We start from the raw sequence: 27,397 nt of genomic DNA, 5'->3' as shown, positions 1-27,397 counted from the left end.
AATCAGAGAAGGAAACCAAAAATTTGCCATGACATCCGGGTAAAATTCAAATCCTTTTGTTGTTTAAGATGTATAACCATAACAATTTAAATCACCGTTGTTTAGTAGGGTAATATCGCTCTGATCCGCAAACATATGTATAATAAATAACAATTTTATTTTACTTTTTCAATGAAATTATCAGTGAGTACATGTAGCTAAAACATAAAAATACAATATTTTATTATAAAAATTACAATCATAATACACATAGTCACCATTTTAATTGTCTGTTACTTTTAGAAAGGTAGATAAAACATCTTAATATTCATCAAGATTTCTTTGTAGGTTTTGTCTTTTTCCGCACAAGTCTTCGCATGAGTACACTTTTGTATTGATCCCATGTCTCCTTTGTGTAGAGGATATCTTTAGCTTCGTCATTGTTCATGTATTCTCGTTGCTGCAAAAAATGGAGGTAGCTTAACAATTAATCAACTTTTATTTTGAGTATGAATTAGTGGAAATAAAAATTATCGCAATACTGCCGTATTGTTCAACCTTACGGAACACCTGATCTCATTGCCTCCTTGTACTTTTTCTTGAGTTTTCGTATAAACTTCTTTTTGTTCATAGTTTGGCTCAGTTTCATCGAATTTGCGTTTGGACGAAGATTTAGTTGACAAATTGGTATTTTCTTTGCTTTTTAAAAACCAAAATAGGTAAAATTACAGTTTTCCTATCTACAACAGGTAAAATTACAGTTTTCCTATCTACAATAGTTATCCGCAGAACTGTTTATGATATTCATTTCATGTTATCTATTTTATTTCATGTCCGCCACATGGTATGTTATAATACCTCCATCTAATACTACAAATAGTTGCAGCGGTTCACGAGTATTACTAAACCAGAACATACCATCGTCTCTACACGCAGCATCGTGTTGTTTTGCGCATGCTCCAAGAAAAATCTTTTACTGATCTCTATCACTTCAGCACCACCACTAACCTATAACAATAAAACAAGAGTCTGTTCTAAAACAAACACCAATCTGTCGACAACATTGGACAACATTAATTTTTCTTAACTGTTATTAGCAGTGGGTAAAATCGATACCCCACCATTAAAACACCCACCAACACTATGATTTGTCATAAATCAACTGATAGAAACTGCGGTTTTCTCTTTCTTCATTAAAGTTATCAAACTTGTAACATACATAGACATCATGACTTGAAATGTTAAACCACTGAGAGTCATTAGAAGACCTCTCAATTAAACGGGTAAGATAACCTCCTCGGATTACACAAGGAAACATCGGATAATAAGATGACAGCATATTCGATTATGCTTTCGTTAAAATCCTAGTACTTATAAACTCACCAGTATGACTCCCTTAGCCTCCGAGGCGGTAGGTGGTTGTAGATGTTCTAGTCCCTGTAACATGGGAAAAACCAAGTGTAAGCTACACAATTTTTTGTATACAAATCCATATCCTAACGATTTATAATTTCTGTCACTATTGTATATCTCACACATGTTTATTTTGTCAAAGAACATACAGTTCGTTACCAGCCATTACCTTCATACATTTCAGTAAATTTCGAAGCAAAAAGCGACATCTACATGAAATGCTAAATATAAACCACAATATTCAAGTATATTTCATGGATTCTGTTCACATTCAATATTTCCTTAATGGTCATATCGTTTTAATTAACAATTGATTAAGAATGAACATATACAGTTGTCATTTATAGGCTTTCTATGTACACGATACGACTATATAGTTATGCGACACTAATGAACATATATTATAAAGTAACACTTCACAATGATATGTTTTGACATCATTTATATCAACGTCGACCGTTGATTATTCCTTCGTTAAACGAACAAATTTTTACTAACCATCTGAGGGCGTGAAACAAACTACAAATACTCTTGCATGATTTTCTGATCACAAAATTGCTTTTATAACGTCATAAATTACATGAATTACTCAAATATTATAAAACTGTGTGATTGCAAGGATTTGATCTTAGGTTCATGGATTTAAAATCAAAATATTTCACTGAATCTGTTGTTATGACAGATATAAAAATTATAATATCTCACCAAATCTGTTGTTATGACAGATATTAAAATCAAAATATCTCACTGAATCTGTTGTTATGACAGATATAAAAATCACAATATTTCACTGAATCAGTTGGAATGACAGATATTAAAATCAAAATATCTCACTTAATCTGTTATGACAGATATTAAAATTACAATATCTCACTGATTCTGTTGTTATGACAGATATTAAAATCAAGATATCTCACTAAATCTGTTGTTATGACAGAAATTAGTAAATAAGATGAGTGAAAAGTGGCCGCTATGAGAATAAACATGTATACAGGAACTGAGGATCTTACCATAAAAAAAAAGGTTTAATAAAGTATCAGTTTATATGTCACATGCATGACTTGTATTCATAAAATCACGATCATGCGAACATTAGGTTTTGAATTGTATTTGCTTGCATCTAAAGGAATATATGTTTGTACTAAAAAAGCATACAGTCTGAAATTAGAATAACAATGTCTGTTAAAACCTAACTTCCTGCCTCAAATGCATGTATCATACTTACCATCTATTACAAGATAAAGCATAAAGTATTATAAAACTAATCTCCTGTTAAATACTACGCTTATAAAATCTGCATGCAAAGTACATAGTAGCTCCTCACCTGCTCACCTGGCCGTCTAAGCTGACTGTGGAATTTCTTAGAAATAGCGTCCAAACCCTAGAGTATCATATGATACGAAGACAAAGGTTAGTCACAAACATAGTTTAATCAAACGCTTGATACTCCACCTGTTTAATACCTGCTGTACAGACATATTAGTTATATTTGCTGTTAGGTCGACAGAATCACATATACAAAAAGAAAAAAACAGAGTAGCGTTATGTCACACCTCGTAAATGTGCAGTTTAGAATTAAGATGATATATGTGACGCTTCCTCTTCTTGAAAATACCTTCCATATTAGTTTTTGGCATCATCTATGTAATCATATTTCAATAATGGGCGTAATTCATAAGACACTCATTAAAAAACAGATTTCAAGCAAAGTTGTATATCACATCTACAGATAAAATGAATTCGCTAAAAATGTTCCGGATACATCAATTTCTATAGTATATGATATGTATAAGCAAAAGCAGAATTTTTCAAAAGCATTACGTTATTTTATTTTTAAAGTTTATACACTGCAATTAATGTAATATCATTATGCTAATTATTTTTGTTGTGAGCAATAAATAACGTGACCGAATTCGAAAAGTGTGTACATACTTTATATGTTTGTATATATGCGCTAAATTCTATTGTTATTAGATACATAGGAAAATATTAAAACACACAAAAGACATGAAACGTGTGTAATACAAAGTAAAATCAAACAAATCACTCTAGTTAGTTATTATTGATACAAAATGAAATAAGAGTAAATAAGAACATACAAAAATATCGCCAGGATTCAGCACATCCAACTGTAGGTAAGCTGGGCGAAGTTTGATCTCCTTCGTTGCCTTTCTTGCATATACGGGGTCAAACTCGGTCATCTCCCTTGTTAGGTAAGTCCCATGTGGATGGAGCTCACCATTTGTAAGAGGGCGCTCTGCTGAATTCACTATAGGTGGAAACGATGTTCTCTTATCATGCTTTTTGGTAGGAGAATCCTATTGAAAACAAATGTACGAAATTCGTAAACATGCAAAATAATATGTTGTTGTGAACAGTAATTATGCAAATATGAACTCATTAACATTAAACACATTTCATGAACCAATACTACATAGGTACAAAGGTATAGATACAAATACGTATTAGTAGCTTATAAAACAGAGATAATGTTGAGTAATTAAGATTTGTAGGGATAAAAATATTTATAGAGTAATAAAACTTACATGTCCGTTAGTAATCTGTATGTCTGGAAGCTCTGTATCTAGCATGATGTCCGCACGTGATCCTCTACCGCTTGATGGATTGTCTACCCCTTGTTCAACTGGACATATTAATAGTGATTTAAAGAAATGAAACGTCCTTTCCCATCAACCATACAAAGGTGTTACATGATTTTATATGTAAAAATATCATTCAAGCAAAATTTCAAGAAAAAAAAAGTCGTCGTAAATCTGAACATTTTTACAATAGTAATCTTAGAAGTTCGCAACACCAATTTATCTAAGATAAGAAACTCGTTCTGATATCACTTGCCTACTATGGGAGGTTTGACGTATTTCGCCTTCCTTTTGCTTGATTGCTGTCTCTCTGAAGCCTCACTCTCAAAGTTCTCGGTTTTCATCTCTTCCTGTTCCATTGGCGCATGCAGAGGAACTGAGGAAACACTTGGCTTGTGACGTTTGGTTATCTGAAATGTATTCCATACACAATTTTTTTTCGTGATCTTTTGTTATGAAACAATAATGTATAACATATAAACTAGATAATATCTGAATATGTTCACACGTGCAAACACATTTTACCTAGACACTAATATACCGACCTAATATGGAAAACAGCTATTATCAAACGATTATTAAAACTTTTGTGTTCATTCTTACGTCATGCGAAATGAGCCAGAAGTAACGGTAGATAAAAACATGCTAAACAATCAATGTTAATGTTACTAAAACACTTCCAGAAGGAAAGTATAATATAATTATAATGTTTGTTAATAATGTTGGGAAAAATATGATACTGCTGACACATCTGTTGTATTTTTATCAGGAGAGGTCGCATGCAGGTCTTTCAATTTGATGCCATATGCATATAATTTCAAATTATAATATTTATTAATTAAACTAAATAGATTTGTGATGAGGTGAATGGGTCCCATCACACAGCTAACTCGTGTTGAAATCAATGGATACTTATCATACATTGCGTACCCTTGACTTGTGTTATTTCGGTTATATAAAAAATTTAAAATATAACCAATTCCTGAAAGCAGTACGAGGTAATGATAACACCAAAAATAAAACAAAACAAACAATGATGTGATACAAAGTATGGGTTATAGCCTGGTTAGTGTGACAACATACTGCTGCAACTAAATCCCAAACAAACTACAACAGGAATCCGGATAAAGAAACCCAAGTCTACATCCTGGATTAAATTCAATCAAATAAAAACGAAATCCACTCAATGTTATACAAATGTGTTAGCAATGAAAACCAGGTTCTCATTATTAATCCTCGTAAATACGTGCCATAAAACTGTGCAGATAATTTCACACCATGTAACCGCTTACGTTGGAGAGTATACCAATGCCTTCAGCAAAGGTGCTGTTCTTTCTGCTGAACGAATTACTACAACTGCTACTAAAACCTATACTTGACATGAACGGGTTGGAGACTTCATTGGTGTTGATCTAAGAAATGAAGCGGTTTTCAACATTAATATGACGAATAGGCATTTTGTTTATTGCTTTCGATATTATTCCGCTGATTCATAGTCTGGCGAGGTCTCCGAGATAAATTCCACATTTCTGTGATACAAAAGCCCTTGTTGGTTTGTTGTCTATAAAGACAACGGTTGCTAGGTATTCATAGTTTCTACATCGTCGTAAATAGAGACTCTATACCAGAAATAGTCGATATACAGAAATACATAAGTATGAGAGTTAAGATCCAGTGAACATAATATACAGGAATGATTCAATTACTGTATTTGTATTGTTACCATATTGAGTATGAAATCGAAACTATCCCGATAATAAAAGTCATATATTTTCATTAAAAAATCTAACGCAATCATTTTTCCTTTGTTGCTCATTTTTTGTTATCGATCGACTACTATATCAAGATATGTATAATACATTACTCTACAAGTTCGAATCAAAGTGAATAACTCAATCGTTTTTCGTTTTGGCTAAATTTAAGTATCGAAAAGATAAATAACGTACCTCTGGGAGTGACAAATTGCTGCCGCTGAGGGCCTTCATTTTCCTTTGCGACATCAGACTGCCAATCATCGCTATAAACATAACGGAAAATAAAACATTATCGTAAAACATATTTAATTATATACGGGAGCTCTATATTATTGGTCAGGGTGTTTAAACAAACATAACTATTGCTTATTTGATATTGTGAACAATCTCACTAGAAATGAGATCGACGGGCCAGTGAATAGTATTACATACTGTCGTAATTCGGCATGATCTACATGATGTATATATAGTTTAGAAGTACACGACTGTCTCACTGATCTTTGATGTAAAAAACAAAAACATAAAAAAGAAAAGAGGTTTTGGTATCGTTTATCTTCAATAATTAATATACAAACGTTTCCAAATCAACCATATATAAATCGAAATAATAGTTCATTTGTAAAGCTGTATTGAAAATACATTTTATTGTTAAATCATTTCATTAAAATTCAGTTTAAGTTAACGTTTATGTGACACTTCTATTACCTTGAGCGTGGCTAAAAGACCGACCACACCCTAGTTCCTCCATGCTCTGTGACATGAACTTCCGGTCAGTCTCTACATCGATGACACTCTGTATTCTGACTACCCTTACCCGTCCCTGAAACATAATTCAGTTCAGTTGTTTTGCTTACATGTTTCACATATGTCTGAGAAACTAACTATGACAAGCTATGTTTAGTCTTTCCAATCATATGTTTTCGTTATTTGAAGAAAGAAAACAACATGTCAAGATCGTCATAATCCAATCTCACCTAAAAAAACACAAGGATGATAATACCAGGTAGTTTATTTTCAAGACAATTTCATACAACAGATGTTAAAACACATTAATTATAATACAAAACACAGCATAAAGATTAAATTACATGTTATCGATCACCCGTTTTACTTTTACAATAATATAAAATTGCGTGCACGTCTCTTTCTGACACCCAGTGATATTTGATTCGTAATATATTTTTTACTGCTTGGTGTCAATGTTTCCTTCATAGTTTATCAACGGGGTGTAACAAGGTAAAACAGTTATGTTACAAGATATCATCTGAACTTAGTGTTATTTATATTGTTAGGCAGCGGGATTAAGGATGATGACTCAATGCTATTAGTGGGCTCAGACGAATTCAATTGAACACCTCAGATAAAACCAAATTGGCAGACAGATATTGAAACGGACCTTTTCCACCGTACTGCTGGAGGTAATTCTAACAATGATATAATACGATATTATACGGATGGGCTCAGATTTCAGTATTCTTCTTTGCCGATATGGGCTGCGTGTAAACGTTTGTAATATGAGGTATAATTTGCTAGTGTTGAGTTTTAGCAACAAAGTGGCGGTCTACACTTACCGATTTTACAATGTGGATCCATGGTGTTCTATTAGTATCTTCAACAATTGTCACGTCCTGGCTGAAAGTAGACTCATTTGTTTGTATGCTTTTACAAGTATCATGTTTTAACTAATTATTAAAGGTGCATTAAATGGATCTCTCTCTCTCTCTCTCTCTCTCTCTCTCTCTCTGTCACTTACAACACACATTTTGGAACAGGATACATTTTGCTAAAAGAACCCGTTTTCCATTGTAAGAAGATCAGCAATGCACTATATATGTACCCAAAACGACACCTATATCATTACAGATACACTTACCCATAGTATTTTAAATGTATTGAGTCTGGATTTGTCTTGAATACTTCACATGGAAATTCCAAAAATAAATCTAATTTTCTGAAAAACAAAACAATATTCAAATTAAGTTAAAGTGAGACGTATCCTTATGACTAGAAAGAAGTAGGCCAACAAAATATATATTTCAGAGAGTAAATATATCTTGATGTATACTATACGGAAATATTAACTATTTATTCCATATTAACACCACTACATCATCTCAAGGCAGATTTAAGTTTATGTATATCAACCCAGACAATAAATAACATGTTGTAGCACAAGGTCAACACTGCAACAGTGTGCGAAAATATTTATAGAGCGACAAGTGTTAGGACTGAAATTAAATTCTGGTCTATATCAAACCACACTTCAGACCTATATTTGCATAGGAAGTTCAAGTGTATTTGCTTCATATAATTTGAAGTGGATCTGTTTCAGACTTGAGAGGCCACTAATGATAGTTCATAGATAAATCAACATTATATAAACACAAACGTAATGACGTATATGTATTTTAACACAAAAAACTATTTCGGTACTTTGTGTTTACGCATTAGATATAATTATTTGATCCGGTTCAATACAAATAGCTTTCTATGTACATAAACGTAGTGTGTGTTGACTTTTTCTTTACTTCAATGTGTGCTATCGCTGTAAATCATTGTGTAACATGAGGAAACACCCATACCTTAAAAAGTCTATCGGAGGCCCTAACGTTCTGTTTCGTAATCGTAAAAAGTCCTGAAAGGAAATTCAGAAATCCAATTAAAATTATAGTAATGCAACAGGTATTTAAGGTTTTCATACCTACATGTCACGTACAATGAAATCGACATTAAATTTCCCATTGGTCGATAACAATCTTTTACAATGTCTTTATTATTGGTTAATATATATGTCTGCTACGAAATGGTAGTATATAATACAATTTAAAGTAATGTTAAGGTTTTTTAGTTTACAATCTACAATTATCCAGTCTGAAAACCACAGTGTATTGAGAATGCTCTTGTAAAACAACAATAATTTAACACATGTTAACAACATGTTAACTGATTAATATATAAATGATTCACTCAAGCGAACATTATATATTTTAAATACATTGACACCTAGTAAACTACGTACATCTCTGTGTATGATGAGAACCTCCACCTGTCCACGCGACACCAGGTGGTGTTCCCTCTGCCAAGACATCTCCAGTTCTTGCGCCTGCAATTTATAAACAAGTAACATTATGTTTATTTCCCAACGGAAAACATTGAGTTAATGAGTTGGTATGGGTAAAACATATAAAGCACAAATATGGAGATTATTTCCAAATGAGAGCATACCATCCATTATAAACATTTTTTCTTGGCTGGCAGGATCAATAACTCAGATATTGCAACAAGGTCTTGGATGTGGAAATAAAGGCTTATCTAGATGCAGTAAATATCCAATAAACCAAATCTCATATCGAAAATAATAATAATAATAATGATGGTTTGACATTTCATTCAACAAAGTATTGGTGTCATCATGACGATTTATTTCCTGTCATATTTGAAAATTTTAGAAATAATTCCATGTCATATATTGTTGAAAAGTTATTTCTTCATGCATGGTTAACTATAATGTTGAAATGATCAGGCTACCTTATCCTATTTTGCGGAGTTCAAATAAACCAGAATGTTAATACATGATATATAACATTATGGATAATCACACACAAACAGATATCTATAATCATTCATTACTCGTAACTTCTAGGATCACACTAAACGAGAGGTCAAGTTTCAGGATTTTATCATTTAGATCAGAACTACGGGTTTTTAAGTCATTACTGCTGTTTGGTGGCTTTAATTCTTTAGTAACATCATTAGTCTTTTGTGTCAGTTATTCATAAAACAATGTATGCTATATGGTAGTATAGAACAATGTCTAGGTACATGTATATCCCGTTTTGTCATAGAGTGGTGTGAATGTATGCTGCACTACACACTTACATCAGTTGTTGTGCCCTTCTCGATGTAACCCTCTGACCTGGTTACTAGACCAGAACTCAGGCGATACTCTTGTACTTTTTGCACTGTAACAATTAAGTACATGCCACTTGACATTAGTCACAACAACAAAAATCGTAGCAAAAAGACAAATCTTAACAAATAAATAAAAATATCTTTTATCGAGTGCCAAAATTTTGTTCTCGCTCTTGAACACAGGTAAGCGAAACGTTTATGATACAAACCATCTCTATGTTTATTAATATTTCATTATTGCATGATATTTATGATATCCGTGATAGGAAATCAAACAAAATTATTCCAAAAACGTGCGAAAATGATATACAAAGAAACAATTACACGAAGACAAGAATAGATAAAGATGTTAATGATTAAAAACATCACGCAAGGTAGTCTTTGGTAGATATAAGATCAGGTGGACCGATGAATAGAGCGAAGACAAGATACACAAACGAGCACGGAATAAAACAGTTATATTTACTACCTGTTAGAAGACAAAGGTAGCATATAGTTTGTCCTTCTGGTTTACAGAAGTTGTATATGTATAATAAATAATAAACAATGTAAAACCGGTTACATGTACTTTTGACAAATCTTATAATAAAAAACGTCTTTTGTGACAAGGAGAACATAATACAGAGTAAAGTTGTGATATAAACAAATGTTTATGATAACAATGTTGCCCATACGTTGTCAAGGTCATAGTGACGTACGGTATTATTGGTGAAATTGGTTAGTCTTCTTTAAAACACGACTAAAATCCGGACCGGAAAACTTCAAATCTCTGGTCATCAATTGTCGAACAATGTTATACTTTTGATATAGTTTTATATCCAGATTTATTTTGTGATTACAAGGTATATCAGAGTACGTTTCACCGTTAATGTGATCAATATTAGTGGTCAAAAACAAACATGTGGTGACCTACCTTTACCCGTGAGGATATAATAAAATCTTTCTGGATCTCGTTCCTGTAACGCTATGATCCTGTTGGAATCATACCTGTGAAAGGATAAGATAGAAACACCATTATAAGATTACTTGCGTTGGCTACAGAATATTTAGTTATTACTCGCCGTGTCAACATAAATATACAAATGGAAAAAATTATAAGTTTCTGATTTTGTTTTAGTGTGAACCATGTAATGCAACTGAAATGCCAATGTATTTTATGTAAATAAGACATTTATAGACATTGTTAAGTTATCAAACTTCTTCTTATCCTTTATACTTTGAATTCATTTCACAAATAAAATAACCAATGTGATATGTGATTCTATTTTGTCATTCAGCCGTGACTGATATTGCCAGTATAGAAATAAATATATGAGTATAGTTTAAATCAAATTTCAAATATTTACATATGTTATGATAAACAGGACCATATATTTGTATACAATTAATGCAAATTGTTGTTTATTTATGACAGATGCTTAACCGTACATCATGTTTACAATTGCACATATGGGTAGTCCATCTCCCCCTTCTAGATTTTGACATTTCTGTCGATCTTTTGGGATTTTCTTTAGTCGCCTCACAGGTTTAAAATTTAGGCCCTTCCCTTCGTATCACTGACCAGACAAAAAGGCTGTATGGTTGACTCTACTCTACGCAAATCTAATCGATAGTAAAAAGTGTTGTTTATTCGAGTGCCTTTTGTACAATTTTTGGTATTTAGCAGACAGACAAACATTACATGTAAACGCATTGCGTGCTACTTGTTGTGATGACTAAATTCATCGTCAGCTTTAGGACATTTACCTCTCATACGCCACACATCTCGCTACGTCTGCCTCCACTTCCACCGGGAACAATTGTTTAAATGCCTTCGTTGCTCTTAAAACCCAAATAATCTGAAACATTAAATAGCATTCAATTGAACACAATACCGAAATATTTGATATAGGAGTATAAAATTGCATTTCTGGCATATTTTGGAACATTTTACAAAAAAACTGTTCAAAAAGAGACACTTATCAAGAAGTTGAAAACAAAACAAATACCAATAAAGCATTTCGTCTGTTTACATCATCAAACGGTACAAAATCCGTTAAAGAAGTGCATTCATATCTAAGTTAAGATAGTATTAGAAATACTAATTAATATTTTCTCTACAGATTTCGATATTTGATAAGCCATTTAAATATTTGAGTTTTTTTTTCTATGGACTGTATATATGATGCCGAATCATATGCTTCAAGGCCTCATGAATCATACAAGTTATCACTTTACAATAGAAAACATTTGGCTTTCCGTTGATATATAATATATAGTTATTGCTAAGAATAAAACATGTATTGCTATAAATGATATACCTGAAGGCTATTTAAATACTCACCTTTTTAATATCACTTTTACTTCGGTAGTTGGGTTCCGTTGAAAATGCTAATTGCATATCAAACGCAAGCTGAAAAAGAATTAGAACTAAATAAATTGGAATTCCAGCAAATTATATATTTAATTGTCTGGACAGTAGACACCACAAAAACAATGTTGTCTGCAAAGGCGTCGGTATGTTAATAAGATAACTCTAATTAATCATGTAACACAATTAATGGTATTAAATGCAAAATGTCGACGAATAAATAAAATTAGGTTGAATTAGTAGCATGTGGTTTTATGATATAAAAAAATATCTCAAACAATATATCTATCTATCATGACAAAAGTTTTTTTAAATTACTTTTAAGCATCCACCAATTATGTACAAAATTAACTATAGAGAAATATATAATAAAATAAGATAAATGTACTATTGCAATATAAGATTATTGAACCTATTTTCATTTCATTCCTACTATAAGAAATTAAAAGTAGTGGGATGACTTACACTAGACCGGGAGGTATCTTTATTCTCTCTGTTACCCTTCTGTCTCAGGCGTTTGACAGCAAGGGCTGTATCAGGTTTGACCTCCTTATAGTACCTATACAATGTTAACAAATACATTGATGTAACTGATTTCAGATAGAAATCATTATCTCTAGAATATAGAAACTCAACTTGCACTCAAACATGAAGACAACATCGACATGCTGTCTTAATGTAAAATCGATGACTAAGATGCATATCATTGAAAATGTACAACGAGAATAAACAATGGTCAATGTCACGTGCTCAAATACTAACCAGGTTTGCTAAAACGAAACTAACACTTTTAACCTCACAGTACACACTACCATTTTCAAGATTTCACTTTACTGTATCATCAAAAGATATTTCTTTCATGAACGTTTCTATCATATATAACAATTTTTGTCGGAGTCACCAAAGCCTATGTGTTTCTGCTTTTATCTTTAACATCAAAGCCTGGAGCAAATACCAGTCTTCTCTATAACGGCTTCATGTCATGATGTAATAGGATTCCGTTCAGAAGCAGAAAAAACAATAGGACCAATGCAATGTTCGTCTCCTTTCCAGCTGTATTAAAGGCTGAATGTTTCCAAATAAAGAACATCATCACTGATAGCAATGGTTGAGTGTGTTTATATCATTCCCGACATTAGTAGGCCTCTTTGGTATGTTACTTTATATGCAGATTTGATATCAAATAGCTTCCTGCTGCGCAGTATTTGACAGACAGACTAATTAGATAGTGACATTGAGTGGCAACTCCCCACGAACAGATATTGCGTATGAAACATACAATATGCTCAATCTCTTTTATGCAGATGATTAACTTTGATGATAAAAATGTGCATGCTCAAATCAATGCCAAAACTATAAAAATATAAGTCTAAAGGGATGTCGCTAATTGTATGGTAAACATCGACCTTATCAACACTACTTCCGCCCGTCTAAAATATATTACCTTCGTATTGGATAACAACATGTGGAGCCTTCTTCTCCATGTCATAAATGTCATACAAAGTCGATTCTACACGCATTATCCTTAGCTTTCACATTCCAATTGTCTTAGCAAGACTCATCTTAAATAAATACCTTGCATTCCTGCTAGTATTGGCAAAGCACTACAGATGCTAGATGTTGCAGAAAATCAATGAATGCATATGTTTTATAGCAAGTTCAAACGTCTTGGATTCATGGTAATTGATCATGGTAATCCCCCGTATGTGTTAATGTGTCGTTACATTCCATCTCCTCGCCCAAAATGCATTACAAGCAAGTTCAGACGTCTTGGATTCTGTGTAATTTCTTGCGCGACAGTACCTGACGCTATCAGCATGGTATTTGGACCTAGATTATGCCTACTTTAATATTTAACAATAATCTGTCTAATCGGATTAAATGAATGAGATATCAATGCATAATTAAAATCACATTATTAGTCATTTCGGTGCACTTACTTGCGCCTGGAGATACAGGCTCTCGCCAGAATCAGCACCAATTCCACAGCATGTTTAAATTTCTCAATCGCCTGGAATCATAATGTCATTATAAAATTTGAGAGGTTTTAAACTGAGTGAGGGTGCTGTTTGTTTAGGTCGTATGTAATATGGTTTTAAATATCAATACATTATCCACGCATTTGGTAGATATTAATTACGATTTTAACAACAGTGATAAGGACATCAAATGCAATTTGTACAATCGATATAAGTTTTTCTCTACACAAAATTAATGATAGTATACTAACCTTCATTCCTCGAGTAAAGCGCTGCTTCTTTATAACCCCTACATCCATTTTGGCTATTTTCTAAAATGATTAAAAATAATTCGTGTATCAAAATAAAGACATTCCTTAAGAACTGTAATTGTTTCACCCTGCTTCACCCTACCTCTGTTTACATTGTATCAGGATAACATGGATATACTATTATAATAGATCATGTTGATACAAGGTCAGATCAAATGGAATTTTTTTCACCTGATCGATGGCATCGAGACAAAAGCCATATAGTTTACCAATAGCATAAAGGCGTGTACCGTACGGTAAATGCGAGTGGTATTTTGAATATACACAAAAATATAATTATCTAAATTTACGGTTAATGAAAACAGTTAATAAACTTTTGGCTAGTGTCGTATCATATATTGCTACTTAAGCAAAGATAATTTTTTGTAAAATTCCAATAAAAATATGACTGTATATTTCTACGATTGTTTTTCTATGAAATGTATATCTTTCTATAAATATGGTAATGTGCTAATCATGTCTATGTCAATAAAATGCTTGCAAAATGCTACATAAAGTTGTAGCGTATGTATATATGAAGATTCATGTATGTAATGGTATTTGTAAGGACGATTTATTTGATGATAGTGAGGGTGATTTTCGTGGAACTAAACCACGTGTTTTGCATTGTTATTATATGGCTTTGTCAATAAGACATTTGCTTAAAAATTAAAAAAGCAAAAAAAGAAAACAAAGTTAATAAAACATACATGTTATTTTCAATTATAAAACAAAATTTTCATTGTATGTGTTTAAAAACATAACCAATGTCAGTGTATGTAACAAACAACATCGTTTAGGTGATTTTCAATGGTCTTTTATATTTTTTCCCAATAATTTTCATGCAATATCAGACTACATGTAGAAACCCGATATCTTTCCAAGGTCCATTTCGGATGTTTTCTGCAATGTTTTTGATCTTTAAACATTATTATTGGGACATATAACGATATTTACATGGGTGAAGATCATTTTCAGTAATGTGGAACGGTAGCACTTTAAAGCTAGCATTGTTTGGTATTGATTTTCGGTAAAATGTCTGCCTACTCTGTGCTCATTTCAGTCAATGTATTATGTTTTTGTACGGCTATTTACCACATAAACGAAAAATCCTTTTAAATGTCAATACACAAACACAAATTCCATTAACATAACAATTATTTTGAAACGTTTAAGTGCATATTAAATAAACCAATTTGTACAAACAAAATCAATAGACTATGTGTTGGATTTCAATATCTGAAAAAAAATGAAAACGAATAATAATAATAATATAAAAAAAAAATAAAAATACCACAGTATTATTAAAACATGTATTTGATTAATTGGCGTATATGACACGTCCCGTTACTTCCCGGTATAACAGAGTAAATATATTACCGAAGTGCTTCAAGATTGCAATTTTACGAAATCCGGTTAGTACCAAGCCACACGATTTGATCAATATTAGAAATACGATTTGAACGATTTCATAAATAGGACATATGTATCACGTGTCTCGTAATGGCAACATAAACCGTATCACCAACCGGATTCCACGTATTACTAACAGACTAGCTGCGGCCATTAAAAGTGTCGATGAAACCCTCTGAACCAGCTAAAAGTAGTGCTTAATTAACAATCACCTGAATGAAAGTTTAGTAAATGTTACATAACCATCTACAAGTATAAACTAGCTGTATATGGCAGTTATATTCTACAAAATGCACACGTTTGAACTGAAATGACAAACACAAAGATTACTAGCATAAAAAACAACTAAATTAATTAACTAATTAGTTAATTCGGATATACCTGTTGATGGTCCAGGCGCTGAAACCAATCACACCAATACTCAGTAATGCAAACATTTAAAGTATGTACATATTGTTACACATATGAATATACTGCTTACATCAATTAACTCATTAAATCGCTGTAATGAGATTGGATATATAATTTTTCGGCGTTTGAGTTTTCAATCGCGATTCAAATGTACATGAGATATTTGACTGGATTGTGAAAAACGACGTAAAGGATTGTACAAAGGACACACAAGTAAATATCACTTGGTGATCAAAATTCAGAATAAGAAATTTTACGACTCGTTAGTGGTATTGGTGGCCTAAAATATTATGGTGAGTTCGGGAAATCGACCAAAAGAAGTGTTCACATGTACAAGATATTCTGTTATTTTTTGTAAACTGGACAATTATGAACATGTACATACGATCCAGATAACATGATTTCATTTTGATTGAGATATATTGATATATCCTCATTATGTTATTCAATGATCTATGACACCTACTATGTACCTAGATTAACGCTGTATACCTAATACTACGACAGAAATACTATACTACACTTGTGTATAGTCACACCTCACATACAAAGGTGTTAGGCTATCATTGTGTTGCTAATGTTTCGTTTCCCTCCACACCCATCCAGATGTGGTCTAGTGACTCTAGCAATTGATCTCAGATATAGCCTTATGTCACATCCACAGGCTTATGGAAGACTTTAACAGTTCAGTTTACTGAAGTCCTTTAAATGAGATATGTAGGAGGTAAAAACTGCGATGTCTGCCACAGGTAAGTGAGCACAATAACGTGCTGACAAGTCGTTTTAAAGACTGGAATTCATCTATAATGGGTCTGAATGACCATCGATACCGTTAGAACAGTTAATGGAATGATTCTCCCAGCTATTGTTCCCTGGTTTAACACAAGATAATCAAATGACAAAAACGCAATCACGTTTAAAATAAATACACAGATTACAAAAACGAGATGTAGGTTGATGGGTGATTTTAGAGCTAACGACAAATAGAAAATAAATTAGAAATTAACTTCCAACAATGATATACCCGAGGTGGTATGCAATCCACCGTGATCTGTTTACTTTGTTAGCCTGTGACTGATCGTATACAAATAATGTCGGTACTTATGATAATTTGTTTCTAATTTATTTTCTTAACACAAGTAGGTTAGTGCTGATTTATCAGGAGATAGTGCAGTGAGTATAGTAGATACAACATAAGATCTGTTTTACGTAAATATATGTATATAGATGATTAAATCTACAGTATAAACCGACATAGCTAATGTAACTTTGTGTCTTCTTACACTACAACACTGACACATGACACGCAAGATTACCAAGACATACCGACTACCTCTAGGCCTAGGCATATCCTCCAGATACAATCAGGGGGTTTACGACACACTTTCTCCCTCATGTACTGAATACTGCATTAGGACCGTGCAATTGACTATACAGTATTGGATATTATTCTTATATCAGAAACAAAATCAAATAAAGAAACACGTTTACGGCTTACGATGAACCGCCAGAATTTCTATATCGATGCTGTGTGTAAGTATGACTTTTAGTATCTTTGGACATTAATGGTTTACATCTTTCGCACGAATTAAAGACCTAGACAATTAGATATCGAAGTTAAATTCCTGTAATACTTTCTGTACATTCCCACAGTGTAAAGTGTGTCAGAATGAAATGAAAAATCTTGAAAAACTCTATCCGGTTTTGTTAAGAATGAAGACAATATATACTATAAAACGTTGAAGGTTGAATGTGATCCCGATCGTTTTTAACTTCAGAAGTTATGGCCCTGAAAAGTTCAACTTTTTCAAGGATAATAACATAACATTCTGATGACATCATACAAGTAATACATGTTTACACTCTAACATAACATTGCTAGATATGTAGATCTGTATTTACCTTCCGCATGCAAATACAATTTGAGACGTTTTTCTGCATATATGAATTAACAATGACGATTAAGTAAATACACATCCGGAAAGAAAAATCGTTCATAGTGTAGTTTTTAATTTTAAGGTATGTTTTTATTCCATGTAAATAACGAGCACAGTTCATAACAGATCTTTAGAATTTTACATCAAAAGACATCACTTTTTAATAATGGCAGTATAATGCTTCAGTGTCACCGAAATGAAACTAGAATAAATATGTTTCAAAAGCCGGTGTCTGTGGTTCACAAAAATAATCAATGAAAAATTATTTTATGAATACCAAATCTACAATAAATGGGAAAGGACCCAAAAACCATCAATACCCTTGTACAAATTGTCAACGTATTCAAAGTTGGCAGAAGGTTAACGTGTAGTCATAGAAAAAATAACCGCATGTCTAACAATATGTATATTTTCTAGTGCAGCTAAGTTATTAAAAAGAATCAACCATCCTTTGTAGGAAACCATCACTCACCCTAAATTATTCTGAAACATTCACTAATAAGAATTATAAGCACCGTAACATCCAAGTTCCTTACTTCTAAAACCGGATTTCGTCTGCGTCAGCGTGAAAAAGGAATAATTTTATTTGAAAGTTGTAGAAATAAATATATCTTTGCTGAAGACTGTATTTTCACTCATTATACCGTTCTGATATCATACCTAGCAAGGACTGGAGCGACATATCTTACGACAACAAAGATGCACAGTAATAAATATTAATCTTATGTAAGTATTGCGGAACAATGTCTTAACCAGTACTAAGTTAACATTAAATATCCGTTTCGGCGGAGATGAAAGTTATTTTGTTGTAAGGTAGCTGGAAGTAAGATGGATGACAATGTTTCATATAATGATTGTTGTAAATACATGACAGCGTCACATCACTAAGTTCTAATCATAAATAATTTATCACACACGTTTTTCCGACTTGATACGTTCGCCATACTTCGTCAAATATGTTAACAAAAATGTTTATGTGTCTATGCCACTATCGTTATGTTTTATAGATAAAACTGTTGATAATGTGGTGTAGGCTACCCCCCCTAAGCTCCCTACCAAAGATTCTCTGACAGCATCATCGACAAAACATCGATCATGCATTTAAAAACAAAGAGATTGCTTGAACAGCCGAATTATTTTCTCATGTACAAAGGCTACAATTGTACCATAAACTAACTTGACGTAGTTTAATTCATTGTTTGTATTTTAGCATCAATGCCGTGTCCTAGGAGGACGAAATTGCTGCATGAAGCAGTTTAAATCAGTGTTTGACCCTACAGTAACTTATTTAAATCGTGAGTCCTTTGTTCAGTCTTTCCGTCATTGATCCGTGGTGTGTCCTCGTCAGGTCTGTAGGGGAGGGAGTTGGTAAGGTAGTAAAACGATTCTCGTCATAATACAGAAAGCACGTGGATGTACGTTAATTTCATCAAGGTAATGAAACAGAATATTGCCTGTGATAATATATCCCTAAGGTCATTACATTTCTGTACTGAGTAGGTAGGATCGCAATACAAACGGAAATATACCGAGCTAACAGAGGTCAGTAGTATTAACCTGCAACAACACTTATCCTGCTTTATACCGATACTGACCGATCGACCGCTGGTAGCCAGTATCAAAATAGATTAAATAAAGCATGAGAAAGGGTTGTAAAAACGTTAAGAAATGTATCAATATATACAGAGACTTATGGAGGTTAATTAACTTTCCCTCTCATAATCGAGACGGTACGCGTTACAAGGTCCAATATCGCGGTCATGAAAAAGTTTTTATGTCTATAAACGGTTTGCATGGTTATTGTAGAAGGTGTGGTAACTGTTGGAGCCCTGCTTATGTCTTTGTAAACAACCTTAGCAGAAAGTTAAGGTTGACATTTTCGTGAAATGAGTAAAGCCACGAAAGACCAACAGCTACCTGGAGCTGAAAATGATGTATGATTTCCTTACCCGTTTCACGATTTTCTAGTCAAAGTCTGTCCATTTTATTTCAAGCTTTAGGTAAAACCTCATAAAATTTAACAATTTGGAAATCTAAGCTGTGCATTGATCGTGTAGTCACTGGTCTCGTGCGGTTCCTACAGAGGTCGATGCGGATATTCTTTAAATTCCCATGTGGACGAATTCTTATGTTATCGGAAGTTTACGTTTTTTTTTTATTTTAAAGATTGACATGAATCAAGACTTTTTGGCGAAGATTTTACTTTGCCTCATTGTAATTTTCAATAAAAGCGAGTAGCGGGCATTCGGTAAATATTATTTCTCTTTTTATCTTTAAATACTGATATTTGGAAATTTTTCTTCATTCATGACGATGATATCTATTTTGACTGAGCATTAGATGATTAAACGCTGGTTTCATGCAATATCCAATGACAGACAATTTATTTGTTTTCCCATCACAATGATTTAAAAAATATATAATTAATATTGAATATTCAATACAATATGTAATAAATATACCAACTACACTACAAAAAATATCAGCTTCGAGGGTTTTCGATTCAAGAATTGAAAAGTTAAGAATAAGGTATTTCGTGTGTGGGTATGTCTATACGTTATATACTTGAATCTCTTTTAAAGGAAGCACGTCAATTTAACATCGCTAATCATCTAACTATTCCAATAGCATTATACAGGTGACCTAAAATGTTTTCTATGTTGTGGTCGTCATAATATTATTAAATCATTATATTACATCAAAGTTTTATTTATTTTAACACACGATCAAACGTAAACATGATTTGACCATTTGCACCTGTCATATAGACACGCACTCGACCACATCGCTGACCTTGGGTAGAGAGAATGAACAGGTTGTGATTAAAGCTAGCTTTAGATTTAGCCGTATTTAAAGTTCCCTTGATGCGTGAAATAAATAATTTAATCTGTTAATAAAATATATAACGGACACCCCTATGAACCACCAAGTAAACGCCAACAAGCACTTTGTGTTATATTCGAGTCCTGTTCTCTTTAACAGTAGGTGTGCCAAACTTTTGTTCGGCTCTGTACGGAATCCGACAGGTCTATATGAGTGAATAGGGAAGGCAGTTTAATCCTCCGATTAAAAGTTAAGACTAAGGTATTTTGTGTGTGGGCATATATACGTAATATGTTTAAATCTGTATGGAAAATCAAGCCATTCGTACTCACTCTCATGACCCTTACTAACAATAATACTTTCGTTAACCTTTAGCATTCAGATGTTGTGAAGCAATACCAAACACCTCCTATAACATCCAAACAACCATACTACTTCCTAATTCAGGAGAAAAACAGGTTCCCAAGAGCTTATATTAAAGTGGTTGATAACATGATTGGCTCAATTAAAGAAGTAAAGAGGTTTGTCATTGACCGAACTGTTAGTGTCTGTATCCATGGCTTCTTTTCCGAATCATTACGAGTTTAGAAATTACCAAAAACATTTACAGACTAAAGCCGTCCTGTTGTGATGAAACAAACACCCCTTAACACCATATTAACCAAAACATCAAACAAGTCAAGTAAAATTGATGTCACAAATCACACACTTCACTCTGTTGCCGAGGTCGTCTAATATCTTTACAAAAATCCATTACGGATGTTATTTACGTAGTTTCACATGAACATATTATATACATTGAAAGATAACTGAGATCTCATTTTCACTGACAAAACTGATGACAACTTATCAATCCGGACTGTTTTTTTCTTCAGTTTTTCAATAAACACGCAGTTAACAGTCTCCGCGTAAAAATATAAATATAACCATGTGCAGTTGTGTGTTAGCGATTTCCTTGACAGAATCCACTTCCTTATATAACGACGAGGTATAGGAAATATTATAAACATCAGACTCACATTCAACAAATAATCTGTTCAATTGTCACTTTTAGAAATACACGAGACAGTACATGTGACAGACAGGTCCGTCCTGTATATATGTGTCAATATTACAGTAACAGAGACGTCCCCTCCTGTATATAGGTGTCAATATTACAGTAACAGAGACGTCCCCTCCTGTATATATGTGTCAATATTACAGTAACAGAGACGTCCCCTCCTGTATATATGTGTCAATATTACAGTAACAGACACGTCCCTCCTGTATATAGGTGTCAATATTACAGTAACAGAGACGTCCCCTCCTGTATATATGTGTCAATATTACAGTAACAGAGACGTCCCCTGCTGTATATATGTGTCAATATTACAGTAACAGAGACGTCCCTCCTGTATATATGTGTCAATATTACAGTAACAGACACGTCCCTCCTGTATATAGATGTCAATATTACAGTAACAGAGACGTCCCCTCCTGTATATATGTGTCAATATTACAGTAACAGAGACGTCCCTCCTGTATATATGTGTCAATATTACAGTAACAGAGACGTCCCTGTTGTATATATGTGTCGATATTACAGTAACAGACACGTCCCTCCTGTATATAGATGTCAATATTACAGTAACAGAGACGTCCTCTCCTGTATATATGTGTCAATATTACAGTAACATAGACGTCCCCCCTGTATATATGTGTCAATATTACAGTAACAGAGACGTCCCTGTTGTATATATGTGTCGATATTACAGTAACAGACACGTCCCTCCTGTATATATGTGTCAATATCACAGCAAAAGACAAGTCCATCCTATATATATATGTAAATATTACAGTAACAGACACGCCCCTCCTGTATATATATATCAATATTACAGTAACAGAGACGTCCCTCCTGTATATATGTGTCAATATTACAGTAACAGAGACGTCCCTGTATATATGTGTATATATGTGTCACCAACAGATATATACAGTAACAGACACGTCCCTCCTGTATATAGGTGTCAATATTACAGTAACAGAGACGTCCCTCCTGTATATAAATGTCGATATTACAGTATCAGAGACGTCCCTGTTGTATATATGTGTCGATATTACAGTAACAGACACGTCCCTCCTGTATATATGTGTCAATATCACAGCAAAAGACAAGTCCATCCTATATATATATGTAAATATTACAGTAACAGACACGCCCCTCCTGTATATATATATCAATATTACAGTAACAGAGACGTCCCTCCTGTATATAAATGTCGATATTACAGTATCAGAGACGTCCCTCCTGTATATATGTGTCAATATTACAGTAACAGACACGTCCCTCCTGTATATAGGTGTCAATATTACAGTAACAGAGACGTCCCCTCCTGTATATATGTGTCAATATCACAGCAAAAGACAAGTCCATCCTATATATATATGTAAATATTACAGTAACAGACACGCCCCTCCTGTATATATATATCAATATTACAGTAACAGAGACGTCGATATTACAGTATCAGAGACGTCCCTCCTGTATATATGTGTCAATGTCAGATATATACAATATTACAGTAACAGAGACGTCCCTCCTGTATATAAATGTCGATATTACAGTATCAGAGACGTCCCTCCTGTATATATGTGTCAATATTACAGTAACAGACACGTCCCTCCTGTATATAGGTGTCAATATTACAGTAACAGAGACGTCCCCTGCTGTATATATGTGTCAATATTACACCAACAGACACGTCCCTGCTGTATATATGTGTCAATATTACAGTAACAGACACGTCCCTCCTGTATATATGTGTCAATATTACATAAACAGAGACTTCCCTCCTGTATATATGTGTCAATATTACAGCAACAGACACGTCCCTGCTGTATATATGTGTCAATATTACAGCAACAGACACGTCCCTGCTGTATATATGTGTCAATATTACAGCAACAGACACGTCCCTGTTGTATATATGTGTCAATATTACAGCAACAGACACGACCCACTGCTATTGTTAGTCAACTTATTTGTGCCATTATCCTGATCCGAATAGGATATACCTTACATTCGTCGTGAAGATATGACTTAATCTCTGGAGATTTTATAGCATATTATTGTTGGAATTTAAGTAACATCGGGGTGGAAATTATAATAAAAAATAAGGTTATTCCCTGCATGATTTATCCACCCGTTCTTATCTAAGACAAGGCAGTTGTCTCAGACACACCTAGGTAATTTTTCAATTTGTCTGATACTAATGAAATCTTTGTAGTCATGAAGGGAAATTAATTGCCAGTATTGTTGTTCTGGAGTGCTGCCAATACAATGTCAGATAGACCAGAGTGAACTGGGTAACCTTAGGACTTATGATAACATAACTTACTCCAAAGTCACATTGGGTTACAGTAAGTCTTTCTGCTGGCTCGGTCTCATAGGTTACAGCCTGGTCTACTGGGTATTTCTACTGGTCGGTCTTACGGGTCACTGCGAGGTCTACTGGGTATTTCTACTGGTCGACCTTATGGGGAACAACAAGGTCTACTGGGTATTTCTACTGGTCGACCTTATGGGGAACAAGGTCTACTGGGTATTTCTACTGGTCGACCTTATGGGGTACAACAAGGTCTACTGGGTATTTCTACTGGTCGGCCTTATGGGGTACAACAAGGTCTACTGGGTATTTCTACTGGTCGGCCTTATGGGGTACAACAAGGTCTACTGGGTATTTATACTGGGTCGGTCTTATTGGGTACAACAAGGTCTACTGGGTATTTCTACTGGTCGGCCTTATAGGGTACAACAAGGTCTACTGGGTATTTCTACTGGTCGGTCTTATGGGGTACAACAAGGTCTTCTGAGTATTTCGGTAGGTCTAATGGGGTTACAGCCAGGTCTACTGTGTATTTCTACTGGGTCGGTCTGCTGGGTATTTCTACTGGGTCGGTCTAAATGGTTACTGGGTATTTCTACTGAGTCGGTCTGCTGGGTATTTCTACTGGGTCGGTCTTACGGGTCACAGCGAGGTGTACTGGGTATTACTACTGTGTCAGTCTTACGGGTCACAGCGAGGTCTACTGGGTATTACTACTGTGTCAGTCTTACGGGTCACAGCGAGGTCTACTGGGTATTTCTACTGGGTCGGTCTGCTGAGTATTTCTACTGGTTCTATATAATTGATTACCTGGTATTTTTACTGGGTCGGCGTCAGTCACGACACAAAAGATACAGAGACCACATAAGACTTAGGAATTTATCGATATAAACTTTGATACAGTGGGAAACAGGTTAACAATGCTAAAGGTTTACGTGTTAAGATAGTGTGACAAATTAAGATAAGAAAATTCCTACTTTCAAATACGTATATATACTGTATTAGCAGTTTACATGTATATTCTCGAACTAATGCACGCTCCTGGTATTGCGATATGTGCATGCAGGGTTTGCCAACTAAGGTGTTTACTTCGCCTACAACGCATGCCATTAAAAAGTAATTTTGTCTGCACTAGAAAAAAATTGAATATCGAAAATCGTTTTGTAGATACAGTATAATTAGTTGTTTTCGCGGGGATTATATTTTCGCTAATTCGCGGTACATTAACGTGATCGCGAATATTTAACCCGTTTAGTAATGTGACACGTGTGTATTAGATGAACATTTACCTCCAGGTTGCCAAATTTTTATTTGTTTGAATATACTTATAATTTTAAAAGAAAATCGCGAAAATTTGGCCTTTGTATATTACCAGGTGAACGGTAGTTGACAATGCATTAATTCTACCAGTAAAATGTTTTTAATTGGAACCATAAAGTAATGCTTGAAAGCTACGTCTATAATGACTTCTAGTTCTAATCAATGTATATATTTTAGCGTCACCTGTGTTTACTTTCAAGATAAATTTGACTAATACAAAAAATGCTTATGAAAACAAGCATTTAAACATTTAACCCGGATACATAAATAATGCAATATCTACAAATGACGTAAGTAAAAAAATTAGTAAAAGATCCGGAAGATGGTGTGTGAATATTTGATGGCTTAATGAAAACATTAAACTGAATGATTAAGACGAAATTGATTGGCTAATTTAATATACATTTGAGTTGATTTATGGCAAAAAAAGGGCTAGAAAGCAAGTATATGGCAGTGACGTTGATAGAAAACATATGATGTGTATTTATCTTAAAATGCTCTCAGTTACTTTTCTTATCATAAACGGTGTAAACACGGAGTGACACGCTGTTAGCTAGCTCTGTGGTTGACGCCCATACATATCCGGGTATTGCATGTACAACTTTACACATGTAGGATCAGTACCTAGGAATCTCAGAGATGAGACCCAATTTTGGAAAATACTTGTCATAGATAATCTCAAAACAATATATGATTAATCATATCACTTATAACCATACAATACAGATTTGTTTGAATGTGATAAGACTATGAATTGTGTAGATAATTGCTTCCTTATATGTTCAATATCAATAAAATCAAAGTAAAACAAAACTCACCATGATTTTCTCCCTTTGCACCGGATCAATTTTATCCAGGAAATGACCCAGCTCTGCCTTCGGTCTCATCATTGAGCGGACCTCCTCCATCCGGTTCTCCATCATTTCCACCGGGTCCTCCTCTGGAAGAGAAACACGCAACTTTTTGGATTGTGAATTAAACTCGTCGCGTTTTCGTTGTAAATCTTCCTGTAGTAACCAATTATGTTCCATTTCGAACTCGCCGATTTTTTCCAGTTTTGACCTAGCAGTGGCCGTGTCGTCGTCAAAGTTGAAATAATCGTCCGACGCCTCACTGTCCGCATCGTTAGCGGCTTCTTCATCGTAACTCATGTGGTCGTCCTCACTTTTATCTGACGGTGACACTTCATTTACCTTAGCACTTGCATCTCTTGCTGTCACATCTAGATCTATATCTACATCCGGTTCCAGTTTTGGTAAAATAAGCGGAAGTCGGGTACCGTCGTCTTGTTTTACCACTTCCTTCCGGTGTCGTTCTCTCCTTTGCCGTTGCGCCGGAAATGTAGTTTTCAAACGATGGAGAGCGTCCATTGAGGAACTCTTCTTCGTTGAAGAGACAAAGTCATACTGAGTAAGTGACTTTGGGATGCTGAGGTTGCTATGATACAGCCGTGTATTCCAGGGACGCGGCGCCCTTATGCCCCGTTCTGTCATACTTCAATTGTGGGTCGTGTGCTGGCTTAAACAAAATCAACTAAAAACAGGTCACAAATTTATCCCTATCGAGTCCACTCATAAATCATAGTCGTATAATTCCTTAAATACACATCAATGTGTTTACACTAAACAAAATATCTGATCCCTGAAACAGTTCTGGATCGGAAATCAGTACAGCCATCAAACATTGTTGGGCAAAAATATCATTCTACGAAGTCAAATGTACATGTGAAAGAATAATCCGTAGATCAATCACGTATATTACTAGATACACAAACTTTCCCGTGAAGTGAAACACTGTTCCTCGACTCCATTAGTCCGATCGACTTTCAATCAAGTTTGGTACGACTAC

General features: G+C 34.0%; 1 protein-coding gene across 1 annotated transcript; it reads right to left on the bottom strand.

The window, feature by feature from the left end:
* Positions 1-310: 310 nt before the first annotated feature.
* On the bottom strand, positions 311-27,042 carry LOC132545633 (uncharacterized). Its single transcript, XM_060209330.1, has 22 exons — positions 26,368-27,042; positions 14,239-14,298; positions 13,949-14,019; positions 12,474-12,567; positions 11,982-12,050; positions 11,405-11,496; positions 10,572-10,645; positions 9,626-9,708; positions 8,766-8,849; positions 8,329-8,381; positions 7,620-7,697; positions 7,318-7,378; positions 6,452-6,566; positions 5,939-6,009; positions 5,270-5,404; positions 4,249-4,402; positions 3,939-4,036; positions 3,492-3,710; positions 2,717-2,773; positions 1,363-1,416; positions 898-987; positions 311-439 (listed from the first exon to the last, which is right to left on the bottom strand). The coding sequence occupies exons 1-22, from the start codon at positions 27,040-27,042 to the stop codon at positions 311-313; spliced, it is 2,616 nt and encodes an 871-aa protein (XP_060065313.1).
* Positions 27,043-27,397: the final 355 nt, after the last annotated feature.

This window comes from Ylistrum balloti, unplaced genomic scaffold (assembly GCF_031769215.1).
Source record: "Ylistrum balloti isolate Yb309-2 unplaced genomic scaffold, AGI_CSIRO_Ybal_v1 Utg369850, whole genome shotgun sequence".
NCBI lineage: Eukaryota > Metazoa > Mollusca > Bivalvia > Pectinida > Pectinidae > Ylistrum > Ylistrum balloti.
The sequence above is the reverse complement of the archived record's forward strand: the minus strand, read 5'-3'. Positions and strand labels throughout refer to the sequence as shown.